Source organism: Neophocaena asiaeorientalis, unplaced genomic scaffold (assembly GCF_003031525.2).
Source record: "Neophocaena asiaeorientalis asiaeorientalis breed wild unplaced genomic scaffold, Neophocaena_asiaeorientalis_V1.1 scaffold134, whole genome shotgun sequence".
Classification (NCBI taxonomy): Eukaryota; Metazoa; Chordata; class Mammalia; order Artiodactyla; family Phocoenidae; genus Neophocaena; species Neophocaena asiaeorientalis.
The window spans coordinates 11,184,754-11,203,910 of record NW_020185339.1 but is presented as its reverse complement, the minus strand read 5'-3'; the positions used below and the strand labels follow the sequence as shown (position 1 = coordinate 11,203,910).

The 19,157-nt window shown below is 36.1% G+C and overlaps 1 protein-coding gene across 2 annotated transcripts in view; it reads left to right on the top strand.

The window, feature by feature from the left end:
• TBC1D15 (TBC1 domain family member 15) overlaps positions 1-7,121 on the top strand; it is a 63,308-nt gene extending 56,187 nt beyond the window's left edge. For both annotated transcript variants that reach the window (XM_024736735.1, XM_024736734.1), the window contains 5 exons: positions 1,794-1,893; positions 2,644-2,741; positions 4,761-4,877; positions 5,395-5,481; positions 6,741-7,121. In XM_024736735.1, coding sequence (XP_024592503.1) covers positions 1,794-1,893; positions 2,644-2,741; positions 4,761-4,877; positions 5,395-5,481; positions 6,741-6,962 — 624 coding nt within the window. In that variant the 3' untranslated portion in view covers positions 6,963-7,121. The remainder of the gene's footprint in view (positions 1-1,793; positions 1,894-2,643; positions 2,742-4,760; positions 4,878-5,394; positions 5,482-6,740) is intronic.
• Positions 7,122-19,157: the final 12,036 nt, after the last annotated feature.

Sequence of the window (19,157 nt, the reverse complement as noted above, 5' to 3'; positions counted from 1 at the left end):
CTTTGTTTTCGAAATATAGAAATATTTGCAGAATGATCTGACGAACTTTCTTATAGCCACCATTCATTTTGCCATATAGTTTTGTCCCACCCTTCCTTCTCACCCCCATCCATATATATACACACACACACCTGTATACATGTACATATACATATATGTATGCATGCATGCATGTGTGCATTCCTATGTATATGTATGCACACACATATTTATTTACAGTTACACTTGATGCCCTTTGTATATCCACTGTTGACCTCATTGCCCTTTCTCCAGGAGTAGCTACTTTTCTGAAGTCGGCTTCTGTCATTTTGGGAGTGCTGCTTTTTATAGCAGAGTGGGTAGCAGTGGCTATGCCATGTTGGTACTTCCAAACCAATTTTAGCCTTTGGTCATGTCACAACAAAAATTATGCTGTTAATCAAAGAGTTAATTCTGCCTTTCCCTTATAGTTCCATGTGGGAAATGTGAAGAAACTATATCTCAAAGGCTTGCGTTAGTCTGTTAAACTATTTCGTTCACTAATTAAACTATTTAAATCACTGAAGAGAAGCCATTTTATTGAGAATCAGTAGCCCTTAATTTTCAAATTTTTTTTTACCAGGAATGAATGGTTTCTAATCAGATGGATACTTCTAATAAAGCACTATTATTGTCTCAGGAACGAAAAAAGAAGTGTGAAGGAGGGGATGTTGTTCTTAGGCTTTTCACAAAGGTTAGGGCAGTAGTTCACCATAAAGGGGTTAGAACACTAGGGTTAAAGGGATCAGAATCATCTAAGAAGCCTTTATTTTGGTGCACTCCCCATCCCCAAATCTTGACTGAAGTGTTGGTAGGGAATCTGTTAAACTTCAAAGATTATTTAAAACATGTGTAACCACAGTAGTTCTCAAACTTTATGATCTCAGGACCCCTTCACACTCTTAAATATTATTGAGGATTCCAAGAGCTTTTGTTTATGTGGGTTATATCTATTGATGTTTGTCGTATGAAAAATTAATGCTAGGAAATTTATAAATATTTATTTATTCATTCATCTAAAAATGACAGTAAACTGCTACATCTTGGTATACATACATTTTTTTTAATGAAAAATAACTTTTCCAAAACAGTTTACTGAGAAGAGGGATTATTTTCCATTTTTCATTTTCTTTAATGTTTAGTTTAGTAGTTTAGTTTAATAGAACACAGCTGACTTGCATATCCGCTCCTGTATGCAGTCTGTTGCAATATCACACATCATATAGCCTTTACACTTACGGGGGAATTTAAAGTGCAAAATGCATAGATTGTGTTAGTGTTGTTATGAAATGGTTTTGACTTCATAGATTCCCTAATGTCATCAAATCTAAGAAATAATTAGCTAATTCTTTAACATGATATGTTAAAGCTAAAATTAATTTTATTTCATATGTTAAATTGAAGAAATATTTAACAGTGAAGTGATTTGATAAAAGTCTATTTTCCAATGTGTGTTCCATTCACCAAGTCTCTTATTTGACATAAGAAATAAGTATTGATATATCAGTCAGTCTACCCCTGCTGTCTCTGCATTATTCTTTATCTAAAAAAAAAATGAATAGAGGGAAAAAATAATTCTTAGTTTGAGACCAAAGATTCTCTTTCCTCCTTTTTGATGTTGCTTTAGCATTTTAATTAGTTGTGATTTTAAAAATATAACTAGTGTGGTATAAATCCAGCATTTGTCATTATATTCATGGCATAGTTATTGGTGATTATGTACTGTAAAATATTTATTAAATATAACTTATGTGATAACATTTATTTTTTTAAAGCATCAAAATTTTGAAGAACAAATGCAAGGCATGAAGACCCAGCTAATTCAGCTAAGTACCTTACTTCGATTGTTGGACAGTGGATTTTGCAGTTACTTAGGTAAGTTTAATGAAACAAAACTATACCCAGCAAATTGTAAGGTAATACTAACAGAGAAAAAATGTAAAGAGCTCTTTTAAAGATGTATATACTCTACCAGTGTTGCCTGGGTTCCTCTGAGGAATAAAAGTGTGGGACCAAACAGTCCTTGTATAATTTTGCCTTAAAACAGTTTATTTATAAAGTGAATTATAGTTGTCCCTCATTATTTGTGGGGGATTGGTTCCAGGACCCACCCGCCACCCCTATACCAAAACCTGAGGATACTCAAGTCCCTTACATAAAATGGTGCAGTATTTGCATATAACTTATGCACATCCTCCTGTAGACTTTAGATCATCTCTAGATTATTTATTGTACCTAACACAATATAACTGCTGTGTGAATAGTTGTAAATACAATGTAAAGACTATGTAAATAGTTGCTAGGCAAGGCAAATTCAAGTTTTGCTTTTTGGAACTTTCTGGAAATTTTTTTTTTTCCAAAAATTTTCCATTCATGATTGGTTGAATCCACGGATGCAGAACCTGCAGATATGGAGGGTCAACTGTATTTGTTGTTATTTGGTGGTTTTCTTTTAAAGAAGTTAGCCTGCAAATTTAAATTGTTTCCTTGAATTAGTAGAAGGCAATTAAATTTATAGGACTTTTAATAGCCTAAGATGAATAGAAAAACTTGAGTTTGAAATAGGTCACTGTATTCTGAGATAATTAGCATGAGTAAGCCATATATATATTTTTTTCTGTGTAGAATCCCAGGACTCTGGATACCTTTATTTTTGCTTCAGATGGCTTTTAATCAGATTTAAAAGGGAATTTAGTTTTCTAGATATTCTTCGATTATGGGAGGTAAGTTCTTAAATTATTGTAAAAATTAATATTTTTTATGGAAACATTTTGTATCTGTAGAGTGTAAATGGATTATAATATCTTGACTGAAATTTCTAAAGCAGTTACGTTCTGAAAATTCTTATGATTTGTGATCTCTCCTTAAAAAAAAAAAAATTAACCATCTTGAAATGAATGTGTGGTCTTTGGAGCTTTTTTCTGTAAATCAAATCCTTGTGCGATTGGGTCCAGTGAGTTTCCCAGAACTAGTTCTCTGGACCACTTGTGCCTGTGTTCTTTCCTTGGAAGGCTTGACTTTATGTGAGGCCCTGCCACATTTGGGTGTAGATTTGAATAGAGTTAAGGAAGTTTTGGCAGGCCAGTCAATTGAGATAGTACTTTATTTGTAGTCTGAAATATTGGGAGGGAACTGACTTGTGTTTTGCTTTTTTAAAGAACTTTAAGTTACATCAGAATACTAAGAATAATATAACAAATATCCCACTATCCACATTTAACATATGTAAATATTTTGCCGTATTCACTTCTGGTTTTTTCTCTTTCTTTCCAAAACAAAAAGTATTTAAAGATATAGCTCATATCTTTAATCACCACCCCAAGCCCCATTTCCCTCTTCCCCTCTCTAGAGGATATTCATGATCATGTTTTTGGTTTATATCCTTTTATTCCCTCTTGCACCCAGGGCAACTCTTGATGAAAAACAGAAAATTATTATTTTCTTCTTATACATTTATTAATTGTTAAGTTAACAGATGGATGTGCTTTTGAAATAGAATATTGGTATAATGACTGCTTGATGCCTTGTCTTTATAAAAGTAAAGATGACAGAAATATTCCCAAGGAAAGAATGGGGGAAATAATCTGTTTGGATATTAAATAGACTTGTATACAGTGGGCACCCTGAGGCTTTTACACCTGGAAATTGATTCCTATACTTCTGGTGACTGTGCTGCCATTAGAGAAGGTGATGCACTGATTGAAGGATCACCACTTTATGGAGGATCACTTTCTTTGTTTGAAATTAGAAGGAAAACGCACATGTTCTTGACCCAGAATCATATTTTAAAGTTAATCAATTTTATTAAATTGTTATCTCAACTTCTTTTTAAAAAATTATCAACATAGCTGTAATAATTCCTTAGTCTGTGTTTACCAAATAAATTGGAACTTTTAATGAAACTTTTGAGGTTAATTGCATTGTAATTAAACTTTTAAGAATTGGATTTAGTCTGAAAATTATTCTGCTTAATTTACTTCTGGTAAAAGAAGTAAAAACGTTTCAGGTATGCTTTAATAATAGTGTTTACATGGCTCTTTTGATCTTTCTAAAAAAGATATTATTAGGTACATTAACCAGGGGGAAATTAAGAACTTAAGTTTTAGGGCATTGGCTATACTTAGGAAGAAGTGCAGCTATTGATCAAATGTTTTATACATTTGGGTATAAATTTTGGGTGGTCAATTCAGTTTTTGTCAGAGATATTCTGAGTTATATAATATGATGTTTAGAATGTAGAGCTACCTCTGGGTGTTTTTAATTCCATGCAGTGTATAACTGAATCTTTATTCCCATGATTTAGCTCCCCTGTACCCCTCCCCGCCCCCCGCCCCACCAAGACTGAAGATGATTTAAAAGTGAAAAACTGAAGGTTCAGAAAAATACTGGAAATGCCTCTGGCCCTTACACTTTAACCTCATGACTGTGGCTCCTTAGTTAATACCATTTATCATACTGGTTAGGTTCAGTGTTACTGTAGTTACCTAAAGAGCCACATTTGGAACTCATCATATTCATATAATAGTTAATATTATATTAACTATTAATATAATAGTTACTTTGTAGGTAAAAGTAAGACTTTCCTTCCCCACACCTCATTTCTTAACTAGAAAAAGAGTGGACTACCCCATCAAGGCAACTCGTGCTTTGCACAGAAGTCATTCAGAGTTCGGCATTGTATCTGTGAGGAAAATATTTTAGAATTGATAGAGTTTACTAAATAGGTGTTCTGTTTTTTATAGGTAATGTGGACTGAACTACCATGTAAAAATTTCCATCTTCTTCTCTGTTGTGCTATTCTGGAATCAGAAAAGCAGCAAATAATGGAAAAGCATTATGGCTTTAATGAAATACTTAAGGTAGTTGTTACTTTAACTTAAATTTTAATATTTTGGCTCTTTCCTCTTTTTGGTGGTATTGATATACATACATTTCCTTGGAACATTATTGAATCCCTCAAGTAATTTAAGTTTTATCAATGACAGTCAGTACTAGGACTGACTCTCTGAGAATGACAGTTCAGCAAGTACGTATTGCCAGTTATTTTTCCTAGCTAATTAGGAAGAAAAGGAAATTCAGCAAGTGCTCTTTTATGTAGTTCAATTTTCTAAAAAAATAATTCTTTTGCTTATAACTTGAGATAGTAGACTTGGGACAACTGCTGGATTTAATATTCTGTAAGCTTATTAGCTATTCTTTAGCTTTAAAACTTGAAATGATCTAATGAAAGATATATTAAATTTCCTGTTCACTTGTAGTATGAGGGTGTTTTTATTTTAAGGATTTCATCTACAGTGTAATATAACTGGTAATAAGTTGTATAGTAGAATATAAGTGTTTCAGTTTCAGTTATTTTATTTTATTGATTTATTTTAGCATATCAATGAATTGTCCATGAAAATTGATGTGGAAGATGTACTATGCAAGGCAGAAGCAATTTCTCTACAGATGGTAAAATGCAAGGTATACAGTGTTTTAAGTAATTGTAAGATTTTTTTGTTCATATATTTTTGGTGGATTGAGGTCAAGAAAGAATTTTTCCTTTCAGAAGTAAAATTGGCAGCAAGTTGAAGGCAGACACAAAGCATTGGCTAGCATTTGTTTACCATTATAAATTTACAGCACTTAATTGAAAACAATTGGTTAATTATGCGCTAGATAGGAAACATATAATAATAAGGCAAAACGACAAAAGTAATGAAAACAATAAAGAGGCTGCAGAAGCATTGATAAATTACCTAATCAAAGAACACAGAAAAGGACCTCATATTAAATATGTAGTATCTTTAAGTAAAGACAGATGCTAATCAGAAATGTCATTACATTTGTATCAGTCAAACTCTTAATAATCTCTAAAAACAAGGCGAAGTTGATGTGTTATGTTCTGAATTTAAACCAAAGTATTAGACTTTTGATGTATTTTGGTTTTCATATTTTTTATGAGAATTCTTATTTGGTCTTCGTGTCATTTGATCATGGTTCCAAATATTTATTTTGGTTCAGTTTTACACACAGTTATTTGATAGCTGTTCTGTTCAAAACCTGCCAGTGAGGGCTTCCCTGGTGGCGCAGCGGTTAAGAATCCGCCTGCCAATGCAGGGGACATGGGTTCGAGCCCTGGTCCCGGAAGATCCCACATGCCGCGGAGCAACTAAGCCCATGCGCCACAACTGTGAGCCTGTGCTCTAGAGCCCGCAAGCCACAACTACTGAAGGCTGTGCACCTAGAGCCCGTGCTCCGCAACAAGAGAAGCCACCGCAATGAGAAACCCATGCACTGCAACGAAGAGTTGCACGACACAATTAGAGAAAGCCCGTGTGTGGCAATGAAGACCCAACGCAGCCAAAATAAATTTTTTTAAAAACCCAAAAAACCTGTCAGTGAGATACTTCTTATGTTTAAGGAACTTCTGTGTATTGAGGGAGAAAGATGGTGTCAATAAGGAGAATGAAATAAATGCAGAATATTAGAAAACAATATGCTTGTGGGAGTGGTGGGATGGGGTGGAGAGTGGCTAATTCAGGATAGAAGGTCAGAGAACCACTTATTAAAAAGAGTGGTTAAGGGTTTCATTTGGCGAGGAGAAGGGTGGTTTGAGAGGGTGTATAACAATTACACTGTTAAAGCAAATGCTTAGATGTAGTATTAAACAGAAGTGTTCATTTGTGATTACTTTTCCTCTATGGTGAATGATGATTTTATATTTGATTTTTCTTATTCAGGAGTTGCCACAAGCAGTTTGTGAGATCCTGGGGCTTCAGGACAGTGAAGTTACAACACCAGATTCAGACAATGGTGAAGATGAAAATGTTGGCATGACTAGTTGTCCGACATCTGCATTTCAGAGTAACTCCTTGCCTGTACTTGCTGCCAGTGGAGCCAGAGATGACAACCCAGCAGAGTTATCCATGTCCCCAAATGTCAGCAGAGTAACACCTGCATGATCATTCTTCTTGCTTTTTGAAGAGACACTTCATTGCAACTTCTTTTCAAGTACTGGAAAGGTGGAAATTTAAAATCTTGGTATTGATCATGCTTTAAGGTTTATGGAAAGAAAGTGTACTGATGTTCTTGCATTAAAGCTTTATGAAGATTTAAACTAATTATTTTTGTAGTTACTTCTACCAAATAGCCTTTCCTTTTCAATAACATTCCTTAGTATTTTTATAGCTAAGTACATTTTATTTTCTCGCTGATGAACTGGAATTGGATAAATATTACAAGTGGATGAGTTGGAAATTATGCACTTTGAAAACATTCACTTTGTTTACTCCAAGTTCAGTGGGTTTGGATTTGATTAAATGTTGAGCCTTTCTATAGCGTTCTAAGTTGAGAAGTAGATTGTTACCCAGTGATGAAATAAAAGAATTTGTTTTTCTCTTTTGTTTACAACAATACAGCTTAAATATTTATGCTGGTTGAATGTGACATGAATTGGACATTTTCATCAATGCAGTTTAATGTGTAGATAAAGAGCTATTTCAACCATAAGAAGTGGATTGGCAGTATATTTTTACATTGAATTTTTCTTCACTTGTATATAAAGACTGTATAAGTACTTATTTATGAGTATAAGAAAGGATAGGCATATTTTCTTTAACTGAATAAACTTGACTATTGATTTATATAACCTGATTTCACAAAGTTAATACATAGCTTCAATATAAGATCTTTTTCAAAACTATTTTCTTAACCAAACATTTATTTCACGAGACTACATCCAACCCTGTATCTGGTATAATTTTCAAGTTAATTGCTTGTAGTCTCACTTTACTAGTAATGTTTACTATCTTTCCTAATAATGTATTAACTGATTAATCAGGTCTTTAAATTTTTATGAAATACTCTTTACAAAAAGCTTATGTCAAAAATTTCAATATACTATCACAAGTCTCAAAATAATACTTTTTTGTATATGAATGAAGCTGTTGTTTTTACCATGCAGTGTTGCATGATATTAAGTTATGTGTAATTAACATAACTGATTCCATTTTAATTGTAATTTGTTAAATTCTGTACATATCATTAAAATAAATTTGAAGTTGAAGTAGTGTTTTCAGTTAAATTACACCCAGAAATAATCTGCTAGTTTTTCATCAGAAGAAAAAAATCCAAGATGGGCCCCAGTGCATCTTATATTTTTATGTTGTAGAAACAATCATTTGAATGAGTTGTGGAAATAAGCAAGAAACATGACCGTTTATAGAACTAAAGAAACTTTTCATTAGCATGAAATTGGGCATAGTGTTGCCTTGGAAGATATAATTATCTGAATCAGTAAATCAGCTTCCTACAATTGATGTTAATAATGTAAAATAAAAGCTACACAGTTCTAAAATGGTCCAGTAGGTAGATTTTTTTTTTCCCCCCAGAGAGCTAGGGAACCAAAAGAACTTTTTTCTTACTTGAGCATTAACTGACAGTCATGATAGTAGAACCATTAGATTTTTAGTTTTTAATATCATATGTGTGTTATCTTTCATCAGTTAATAATGAGTAAGCCTATTCAGAGAAAAAAAAAAGTAAACTGATCAAAACCTTGGCATCTCCAGCCTTTCATTTCCTGCTGTTGAGGAAATTGCTGAGAACATCTTGATGTCCTTCTTGTTCTTCCTGGACAGGGGCTTTGGGGGAGTTTTTTTCTACTATGTAATGTAATATCTACTTCAGAGTTTTAAAAAATCTTAATACATTTAGTAAGTTGAACTTTTGTCAAATTCTATTATTTTAAAGCTACTTGTTAAAAACATTTTTACTAAACAGTCTGAATTTCTCTTTAGCCCATTTTTTATATGGAAATGATACTAATGTAGTGCTAAGTAAAGTCTTACTTGATTAGAGTCCTCAAAATCCAGTTAGCAAATACCATGTGAACTTGAGCTGTTTGATATTGCTAAAATAGATAGTTCAGGTAAATGTCTTAGTTTAACTTTTTAAAGATTTGTTTCAGTTTTCATAAGATGCTCTGTCCATGCTGATAACATGTAAAATATTGTGTGCTATATTATATGATATTTAAAGTTACAATTCAAGTAATTTAGCTGTAAAACGTATTTACAGTTCTGATAGGAGTCTGTGGGAAACCTTTTTGCATTGGAGATCATTCCTATTTTGATTGTTTCATGTGCCGAGGATTCTTCACCTCTTTATAATGCTAGAAACTTGGTGATGACTAAAGCTTTTTTGAGTAAGGAAAACAACTTTTTGAGAATGACAGTGATTCTTGCTGAACCTGACCTTTCCAGAGGTTTTTATGGATGCCAACTAATTCTTATGGGAAATTGATGTAATTATGCCCATTATCAAAGATACTTTGTATAAAGTAACCCAAAATGTTTACTGAAGAACCTAGAATTTCACTTGACTTTGTGTGTAACTATGTAATAGGTAACATCATTCCAGCTTGCATTTCTTTACTTGGGCTTTCAGAAGATGCATGAACCTCTTATTGTATTTGAAATCTTGTGTGTATACATGCATATTTTGGTGGAAAGGTCATATAGTTTCTCAGAAGGTTCTCTGATTTTCCCCAAAAGTTGAAAACCATTGTTATAAATTGTGCAATGTGAGGATAATGACATAATTTGACCCACGCTAATGATTTTATATGCTGAACCTCCATTAATTAAAATATGTTTAGAGTGCTCATTTCCAAATTCTTGGTCTGTATTGTCAAAATACATGTCCAGGCTCTACTTCAGAGCTACAGAATCAGAATCTTTGGAAGTGAGGTTAAGGAATCTGCATTAAAATGCTTCACAGGCTTCCATGTGGTTCCTGAGCCTCCCTGAAGTTAGAGAACTGGAATTATGTAGTGTATTTTATAGTTTAACATTTTGACTTATGGTCAGGTAGGCAAATCCTTAAGTTGTTAGAGAGTAGTTCCTTGATTTTTCTCAGGTGGAATTTGCCCTAGTTCTGGTCACCATTTTTAGTAAAAAGTGATGAGTCATCTTAGCCCATAGGTTCCCCCTCCGTTCTTACATTTTTTTTTTTGGCCCCTCCCGTTGCGGAGCACAGGCTCCGGACGTGCAGGCTCAGCGGCCATGGCTCACGGGCCCAGCCGCTCCGCGGCATGTGGGATCTTCCCGGACCAGGGCACGAACCCGTGTCCCCTGCATCGGCAGGCGGACTCCCAACCACTGCGCCACCAGGGAAGCCCCTTTCTTACATTTTGAAGACAAACTTTCAGTGTCATTTTATTTCTGAACATGAAACAGGATTAAATTTGAGATGAATCTGAAAGGTTTCCATTAGTATCTAATGTGATTATCCAGTACTAAACATCTGTACTTAATTGTACTTTTGATGTGAATACTGCCATTTGAATGATATAATGTATTTGGCCTAATCTCCCTTTGGGTCCTTATAATATGCGAGTTTTAAGTTGTAGATTTTTGAGTATTGCTCTGATTGCAAGTATTTTTCTCACTGTTTTATAAATAGACTCCTATTTTTCAGGTTATCTGTCTTGACTTAGGGAAAAACAGTGTTTCATCCTTAGATGCAAAGGTGGGGTGGGGTAGGGCAGTGCGATGGGACATACTTCTATAACTTTTGGGATATCCAAAAGCACTCTTTTAGCCCATGGGAAACTACATTGTTAACAAAGTCACTGTAAAGAAAAACTGATTGTAATCTAAGTCTCTTCTTCAAGAGCGCTCCGGAATCAAAAATATCATATTTGCCTAATGTAGTTCAATCCCTAAAGTTAGAATTGAAATGTTAGGATAATAGGTCAGCTGTTAAATATGTTTCTCCTCAAATATCTCTGTGGTATATTGTTCCTCACATCTCTCTCTATGTGAAAAAGTAGACAGAGTGAAAAGAACAAATTCCAGTAAGCTTAGCTGTGACCAATGAGCAGTCCAGTTCTCTTTCAGCTTTTTTTAATTAAGAAGACTATTAACTTCAGAAATGGGCTTTTGCTGTAACAGTCAGTAATAGATATTTCCAACACCACACTAGTCTGGAGGTACCAGACCCAATGGGTTAGTAGACTGCTTTAAAAAAAAAACTAGAGCTGTGTTTAGATTGCTTTAGATGTTGTATGGCCAAATTGTATATCTCTTTTCCATGGGTGTTGCAGGCTCACTTTCATCTGCTGTAGTACGGGTTGAAGTGGTGGAGGCCACTTGAGTTGATATAGTTTGGAGATTTTCTTCATGTGAGCACAGGCTCATCCCTCACTCTATCATGGCATAATCAATTTTATGAAGACTTCTCTTTCAAAGAGTGGGATCTTCTAAGGTCTCAGGTGAGCCTAAGGCTTTTTTCCCCATACTGCTACCTTTTTTTTTTTTTTTTAATTCAGTTGTAGATACTTAAAGTAACAGGATAGATGACAACTTCGTTAGCTATGTACGTGACGTTGGTTTGTGAATATGTTAAAAAGAAAATGCTGTTATGTAGAAGCCTGCTTGAGTTTCTTAAAAGTTAATCATGGCAGGCTCATTTCATTTCCTTTTATTGATAGTATACTACCAAATCAAGAAAATACTTTAGCTATGGCATAAATTTATTTTGGTATGGTATTCATGTGGTTAGGTTGGAGGAATTAGGAGTGGATGGTAGTAATAGTGAACAGTTCCTGCCAAAGAACCTAAAATGTACCCTGTAAGCTCTAGGAGTCAAATGTCAATGGGAAAAAAAATCCAACCAAACTGATTAGGTTGGTTTTGTGCTATAAAGTTCAGCCTTTTCTATTCAATGTAGTTTAATCATAGAAGGCATACATATCAAATTCGCTTGTGACACAAACTTGATAGGCTGGAATGATGGCTTAAAACCAAAAAGACAAGCTACTTAAGGGAAAGAGATCAGACTTTGTGTTGATTCCCAATCTCAAAGTAATCACTATTGATTTTTTTCCAAATATCTGCATACTCTCACATCCCATATCTATTCTTTAATAACTTCACCTGCCTTCTCCGTTCACCTTGGGGAATGACCAGGAGAATTCTTTCGTACTTTCAGTTTATTTCCTTTTATCCTTCCCCTCAAACACATTTCTTTACATCTCTGAAGCTTAGCTTTCCTTTGATGACATTTTATTCCCAGTTGGATTTTTATTTGGCCAGGGTGGTGAGGGTGAGTGGTGACGGAGGAAGGGAAGAGTAAGAAGTCCTCGGGGTCTCTCATCTTTTGCCTACAAATGGAAGTATGTGTGTGTAGTGGGAGAAGTTGATAGGAGTGGAAAGATTGGTCTGACCTAATTGTGCACCATGGATACTCCTTTATTTATATCACGTTTTCCATATCTTTTTCCTAGAAGTCTTCAGCCTCCTAGGATCTACTTCCATTTTCCAGGTGGTTTAAGGACTGGCTTATATTATTTCTCACTTGTTTTTACAACTGTCTTCAGTAGGACAGATACCTACGTTGAGGACTCATTGATGTCCTTAACATAAAACTTCCTTAATTTCGTGGGCCTTGTCTCATCTGTCAGCTGTTTATCAGCATGGCCATTCACGATCACATGGCCCTCTTCATCGGTAAGATCTTGTGTTTGAAGGTCTCCTTATCTGGCAATATCTCACTTTATACTTTCCTACTTTCTGACTCTTGGGCTCTGTAACTGCTTGGTCCAAGCCAATTCTGTAGGCTCTTCTTACGACTGTTGGCTGCCTGGTTATCATGGACTATAAGGACAGTCACTTCATCAAAACCTAGGTATACGTATCTCCTTAATTTCTGCCAAAGATTCCAAACCAGTTCCCCTATTTATATCACTCTGGCTTCAGAATCAGTGAAGGATAGGGAGATAACTAACACTTTGAGCATTTTAATATCTGCCAGACACTGTGATAAGAACTGTATACACATCCAATTTAATCAGCATAATAGCCCCATAAGATGTAGGTATTGAGACTTCCCTGGTGGCACAGTGGTTGAGGATCCGCCTGCCATTGCAGGGGACACGGGTTCGAGCCCTGGTCCGGGAAGATCCTACATGCCGCGGAACAGCTAAGCCCGTGTGCCACAACTACTGAGCCTGCACTCTAGAGCTCACGAGCCACAACTACTGAAGCCCGCGCACCTAGAGCCTGAGCTCCGCAACAAGAGAAGCCACCGCAATGAGAAGCCCACTCACCGCAATGAACAGTAGCCCCTGCTTGCTGCAAGCTCCGCAAGCCCGTGCAGCAACAAAGACCCAACGCAGCCAAAAATAAATAAATAAAATAAATAAATTTATAAAGAAAAAAATGTAGATATTATTTCCCTGTATTACAGAAATGAAGGCTGAGAAATGTGACATAACATGTCCTCAAGCATAGCTAGGTAAGTGGCAGAGCTAAGATTTAAACTCAGGTTTGTCAAAACCAATGCCCTATTTCTCTGCAGTATAGTTTATTTTTAAAAGTTTTAATTTTTGTCATCAACATCACACATTGCACATGGTTTCCACAAGATTTGTTGTTATGAGAATTTTTTTTCCTTCTCCCTACCCTCCAGTTCCTCCTCCCAGTGGCAAGACTTTCAACTTTCAGCTGATTCTTTTGGTGTTTATTTCTATATCTCTCAATGCTGTGATATGCTTGTGTTGCTCCTACTTTAATTTCCAGTTTGAGGAATTATCCATTGACTCCCTGTGTTCAAAGATGGAGACTTAGCTTTCTTCCCCCTCCCCTCAGTTCCCACAGTATACTCTTCTTTATTGTTCCATCTTCCATATAGTTGATATAATATTGGTTAGGGCAGTGCAGTTCTTAGCTGAGACGTGTCTTTCTTTGGCCCTTTCATTTTTCTTTGGGGGTTAATTCTTATTAAGGTTTTTTGTTTTTGTTTCTTTGGGTGTTTTTTTTTTTTTTGCTGATTTTATATATAATTGTCACTAATCCAATCTACCAAATGTTTAAATTGGGGCTTGTCAACTACGGAGGCTTTACCATAGGGTAATCTGATTGCTCCATTTTGTTCAGAGCTCTTAATGTATTTTTAGGTTTTTCCTTTTTTCTTGGTCAGAGTCTCCAAGCTTTTCCCACCACCTGGCTGCAGGGTAAATGCCTGGTTCTCAGCCTCCTGTGGTTTGAGTCTCAGTATCCAGGGCATGCATTCATTTAATCACTTCCCTTTCAGGGTGATACTATTCTCAACCACGTCTAGTGCCCTTCAAACCAGAGGCCCTCTGTTTTACCGTTCCCAGAGAATAAGCTCCATTCATCTACCTGGGGGCAGGAGGGGAAGTGGCTTGGCTATGTAGAATAGAAGGGAATATGGGGTTTTAACTGCCTTTAAAAAAAATAACAGTTTCATTAGGATATAATTTATGTGCCATAAAATTCACTCTTTTAAAGTGTGCAGTTCACTGGTTTTTAATATATTCACAGAGTTGTGCAACTATTCCAATATCTAATTTTAGAATATTTTCATCACCGTCAGAAGAAACTGTACGCGGTAGTAGTCATTCCTACCTCCCGACTCCCTCCAGCCCCTGGCAACCACTAATCTACTTCTGTCTGTCTGTCTGTCTCTCCTCTCCCCCATCCCTTTTCTTGTTTCTTATTGCCCTTTCTAGACATTTTATATAAAGAATCATACAATATGTGGTCTTTTGTGACTGGCTTCTTTCACTTAGTATGTTATTTTCAAGGTTCATTTATGTCCGAAGACATTTCAGTACTTCCTTTATATTACCATTTATGGACATAACATGTTTTGTTTTGTTTTTTCAGTAGTTGATATTTGAATTACTAGGAATTTTGTTTTTTTGATTATTATGAATAATGTTGCTATGAACACTTATGTACAAGTTTTTGTGTGGACATATGTTTTCATTTTAGGTGTATACTGAAGAGTAAAATTGCTGAGTCATGGTAACTCTAGGGTTAACTTTTTGAGGAAATGCCAAATGTCTTTCCAAAGTGACCACACCATAGTAACATACATCTAGGAGTAAGATTGCTGGGTCATATGGTAACTTGATAGTTAACATGTTGAAGGACTACCAAACAAAGTGGCTGTATCATTTTTCAATCCTGCCAACAATGTATGAAGCTTGCAGTTTTTCCACTTCCTTCCAGTACTTGTCTGTCCTTTTTATCTTAGCCATCCTAGTGGTTTATAAAGTGGTATCTCTTTTTGTGCTTGATTTGCATTTTTCTAATAACTAATGATGTTGAACATCTTTCCATGTGCTTATTGTCTATGTAGTCTTTGGAGAAATGTCTGTTCAAATGCTTTGTCCATTTAAAAATTGGTTTACTTGTTTTTTCATTGTCGAGTTGGTAGAGTTCCTTATATATTCTGGATACTGTCTTCTTTCAGATACATGACTTATAAATATTTTCTCCAATACTGTGGGTTGTCTTTTAATTTTCTTGAGGATGTCCTTGGAGGCACAAAGTTTTTAATTTTGATGAAATCAGACTTTACATTTGGTTGCTTATGCTTTTATCATATCTAAGAAAAAATTGCCTAATCCAAGGTCATGACGATACTCCTATGTTTTCTTACGAGTGTTACAGTTTTAACTCTTAAATTTAGGTCAGTGATCCATTTTGAGTTAATTTTTGTATATGAAGTACGGTAGCATAACCGAAAGCGGGGCCCGGCTGCTTGCTGACTGCTCGCAGCTCAAAAGCCAATAAAGAGGCAATCTTCAGTAATTGGTGCCGGGAAAACTGGACAGCTACATGTAAAAGAATGAAATTAGAACACTCCCTAACACCATACACAAAAATAAACTCAAAATGGATTAGAGACCTAAATGTAAGGCCAGACACCATCAAACTCTCAGAGGAAAACATAGGCAGAACGCTCTGACATAAATCACAGCAAGATCCTTTTTGACCCATCTCCTAGAGAAATGGAAATAAAAACAAAAATAAACAAATGGGACCTAATGAGACTTAAAAGCTTTTGCACAGCAAAGGAAACCATAAACAAGACAAAAAGACAGCCCTCAGAGTGGGAGAAAATATTTGCAAATGAAGCAACTGACAAAGGATTAGTCTCCAAAATATACAAGCCATACATGCAGCTCAATATCAAGAAAACAAACAACCCAATCCAAAAATGGGCAGAAGACCTAAATAGACATTTCTCCATAGAAGATATACAGATTGCCAACAAACACATGAAAGGATGTTCAACATCTCTAATCAGAGAAATGCAAATCAAAGCTACAATGAGGTATCACCTCACACCAGTCAGAATGGCTGTCATCAAAAAATCTAGAAACAATAAATGCTGGAGAGGGTGTGGAGAAAAGGGAACCCTCTTGCACTGTTGGTGGGAATGTAAATTGATACAGCCACTGTGGAGAACAGTATGGAGGTTCCTTAAAAAACTAAAAATAGAACTACCATACGACCCAGCAATCCCAGTACTGGGCATATACCCTGAGAAAACCATAATTCAAAAAGAGTCATGTACTACAGTGTTCATTGCAGCACTATTTACAATAGCCAGACATGGAAGCAAGCTAAGTTTCCACTGACAGATGAATGGATAAAGAAGATGTGGTGCATATATACAATGGAATATTACTCAGCCATAAAAAGAAACGAAATTGAGTTATTTGTAGTGAGGTGGATGGACCTAGAGTCTGTCATACAGAGTGAAGTAAGTCAGAAAGAGAAAAACAAATACTGTATGCTGACACATATATATGGAATCTAAAAACAAAAAACAAAAAAAATGGTTCTGAAGAACCTAGGGGCAGGCCAGGAATAAAGATGCACACATAGAGAATGGACTTGAGGACATGGGGAGGGGGAAGGGTAAGCTGGGCTGAAGTGAGAGAGTGGCATGGACATATATACACTACCAAATGTAAAATAGCTAGTGGGAAGCAGCCGCATAGCACAGGGAGATGAGCTCTGTGCTTTGTGACCACCTAGTGGGGTGGGATAGGGAGGGTGGGAGGGAGACGCAAGAGGGAGGGGATATAGGTATATGTATAGCTGATTCACTTTGTTATACAGCAGAAACTAACACAACATTGTGAAGCAATTATACTCCAATAAAGGTGTTTAAAAAAAAAAGTTAAAAAATAAAGAGGCAAGGTCAGTGGAAAGCAAACTGCTTTATTTTGGATGCCGGCAAGTGGGGGGTGGGGGTGGGGTGTAGGATGGACGTCTGTCCAAAGGTCAACTCCCCCCTACTGGCAGTCAGTGGGGAAGAGCTGTTATAGGTGGAGGGAGGGGGCTCCATGCAGAAACAGCACAGTCAGCTCAGACAGTCATCTTGAAATTTGTCATTGGTGGTCTGACCAGCGTCATCTTGATTGTTTTAGGTACAGTTAATCTTCAGTTCCAGGGTTGGTTGGTTCCCATTTCCTTGAGGCCAATTCTCGGAATTATGCACAGTCAGCTCAGACAGTCATCTTGAAATTTGTCATTGGTGGTCTGACCAGCGTCATCTTGATTGTTTTAGGTACGGTTAATCTTCAGTTCCAGGGTTGGTTGGTTCCCATTTCCTTGTGGCCAATTCTCGGAATTGTGGCAGCTTACGTCATGGCTGCAGCCTGGTCATCATGTAGTTAACTTCTTCCAACTGCTGGAGGTTTCAGTATCTTTAAGACAGCTCACAGGATATGGCTCAGAATATTATCTACAGCCCTTGAGGAGGAACTAAACGTCCTTGACTGTGCTTAATGACTGAACTATTATTGTTTGATCTCCTTTGACTGTTTTCCTTTGTTTCTGCATTTTCTCACTTCTCTGATTAAACTTATACTTTGGCTAAAGTTTTTCCACAGACAAAAGGCAGGTTGAGGATGTGGGGGGCAAGGACCGTAGGGTCCTGCTCTGCTTCAGTAGGAGTCTGACTTCATTGTTTTTCATGGGGATATCCAAAGTTATTCTTTCGCTATTGAATTGCCTTAGCACTTTTGTTGAAAATCAATTGACCATAAACGTAAGAGTTTATTTCCGAACTCTAAATTCTATTCCATTTACCTGTATGTTGATCGTCTTGTAGTACCACACTGTTTTGATTAGTCTAACTGTTGTTAAGTCTTGAAATTTTTTCACAGCTTCTTAAACAGTCTTTGAGCCATTCTTTTTTGGTCTCCTCCATTTACCTCCACTTCTAGAGGTATTTGATCCTTTAGGGGATTCGACAGTGTTAACTGAGTTGCTTCTCAGTCTTCTTCATTGATAGCTTCGGGTTCAGCTTTCTCATGTCTGCAGAGTCTTTGATCATTTGTTCATCTCCTTTTAAGCTCTCAGTTTTTTGTTGCTGTTGTTTCTCCAATTTATGCTACTCTTCTGTGCCTTAAAAAGGAAAGGAAGTCTTTTACTGTTGCTTTAGTAGGATTTCTGGAGGAAGCAAAAATAGTGAAATCTACACAGAAAGAGTCCTTTAAAATCTCATATGAATGATCTAGACCTATTGCTTACACTTCGGCACCCACACCCTTTAACTCCTGTAATTTGGGTTTTATTTCCTCTGTCTTGTTAAAACTGCACTCTTTAAGGTCACCAGTGACAGTTTCATCACCAAATCTAGTGGTCTTTCTGTAGTTCTCATTCTTTTCCTCTTCTCTGTTCTAGTTGAAACCGTTGACCACAAGTTTTATCTTATCTCCTTTCTATGTTTCACCTCCTTTAATCATCTTTTTACTTTGATGACTTCTCTTTTTCATTCTACCTTTAATTGTGAGCATCTTTCGTGGTTTAGTTCCTGGGTTCTCTATTTATATATTTATTTTAAAAAACTTTAGATTGTGGTAAAATGCACATAACATAAAATTTACCTTCTTAACCAATTTTAAGTGCATGGTTCAGTGGTGTTAAGTACATTCACATTGTTGTGCAACCAACCTCCAGAACTTTTTATCTTGCAAAACAAACTCTGTACCCCATTTTCCGCTCCCCCCAGCCCCTGGCAAGCTCCATTTTGCTTGTGAGTTCAACTACTCCAGATACTTCATATAAATGGAATCATACAGTATTTGTCTTTTTGTGACTGACTTATTTCACTTAGCATAATGTCCTTAAGGTGCATCCATGTTACAACATTTGTCAGAATTTCCTTCCTCTTTATGGCTGAATAACATTCCATTGTGTGTATATACCATGTTTTGTTTATCCCTTCATTCATTGATAGACACTTGTGTTGCTTCAGCCTTTTAGCTCTAGTGAATAACAATGCTATTAACATGGGTGCAGAAATATCTCTGAGTCCTTGCT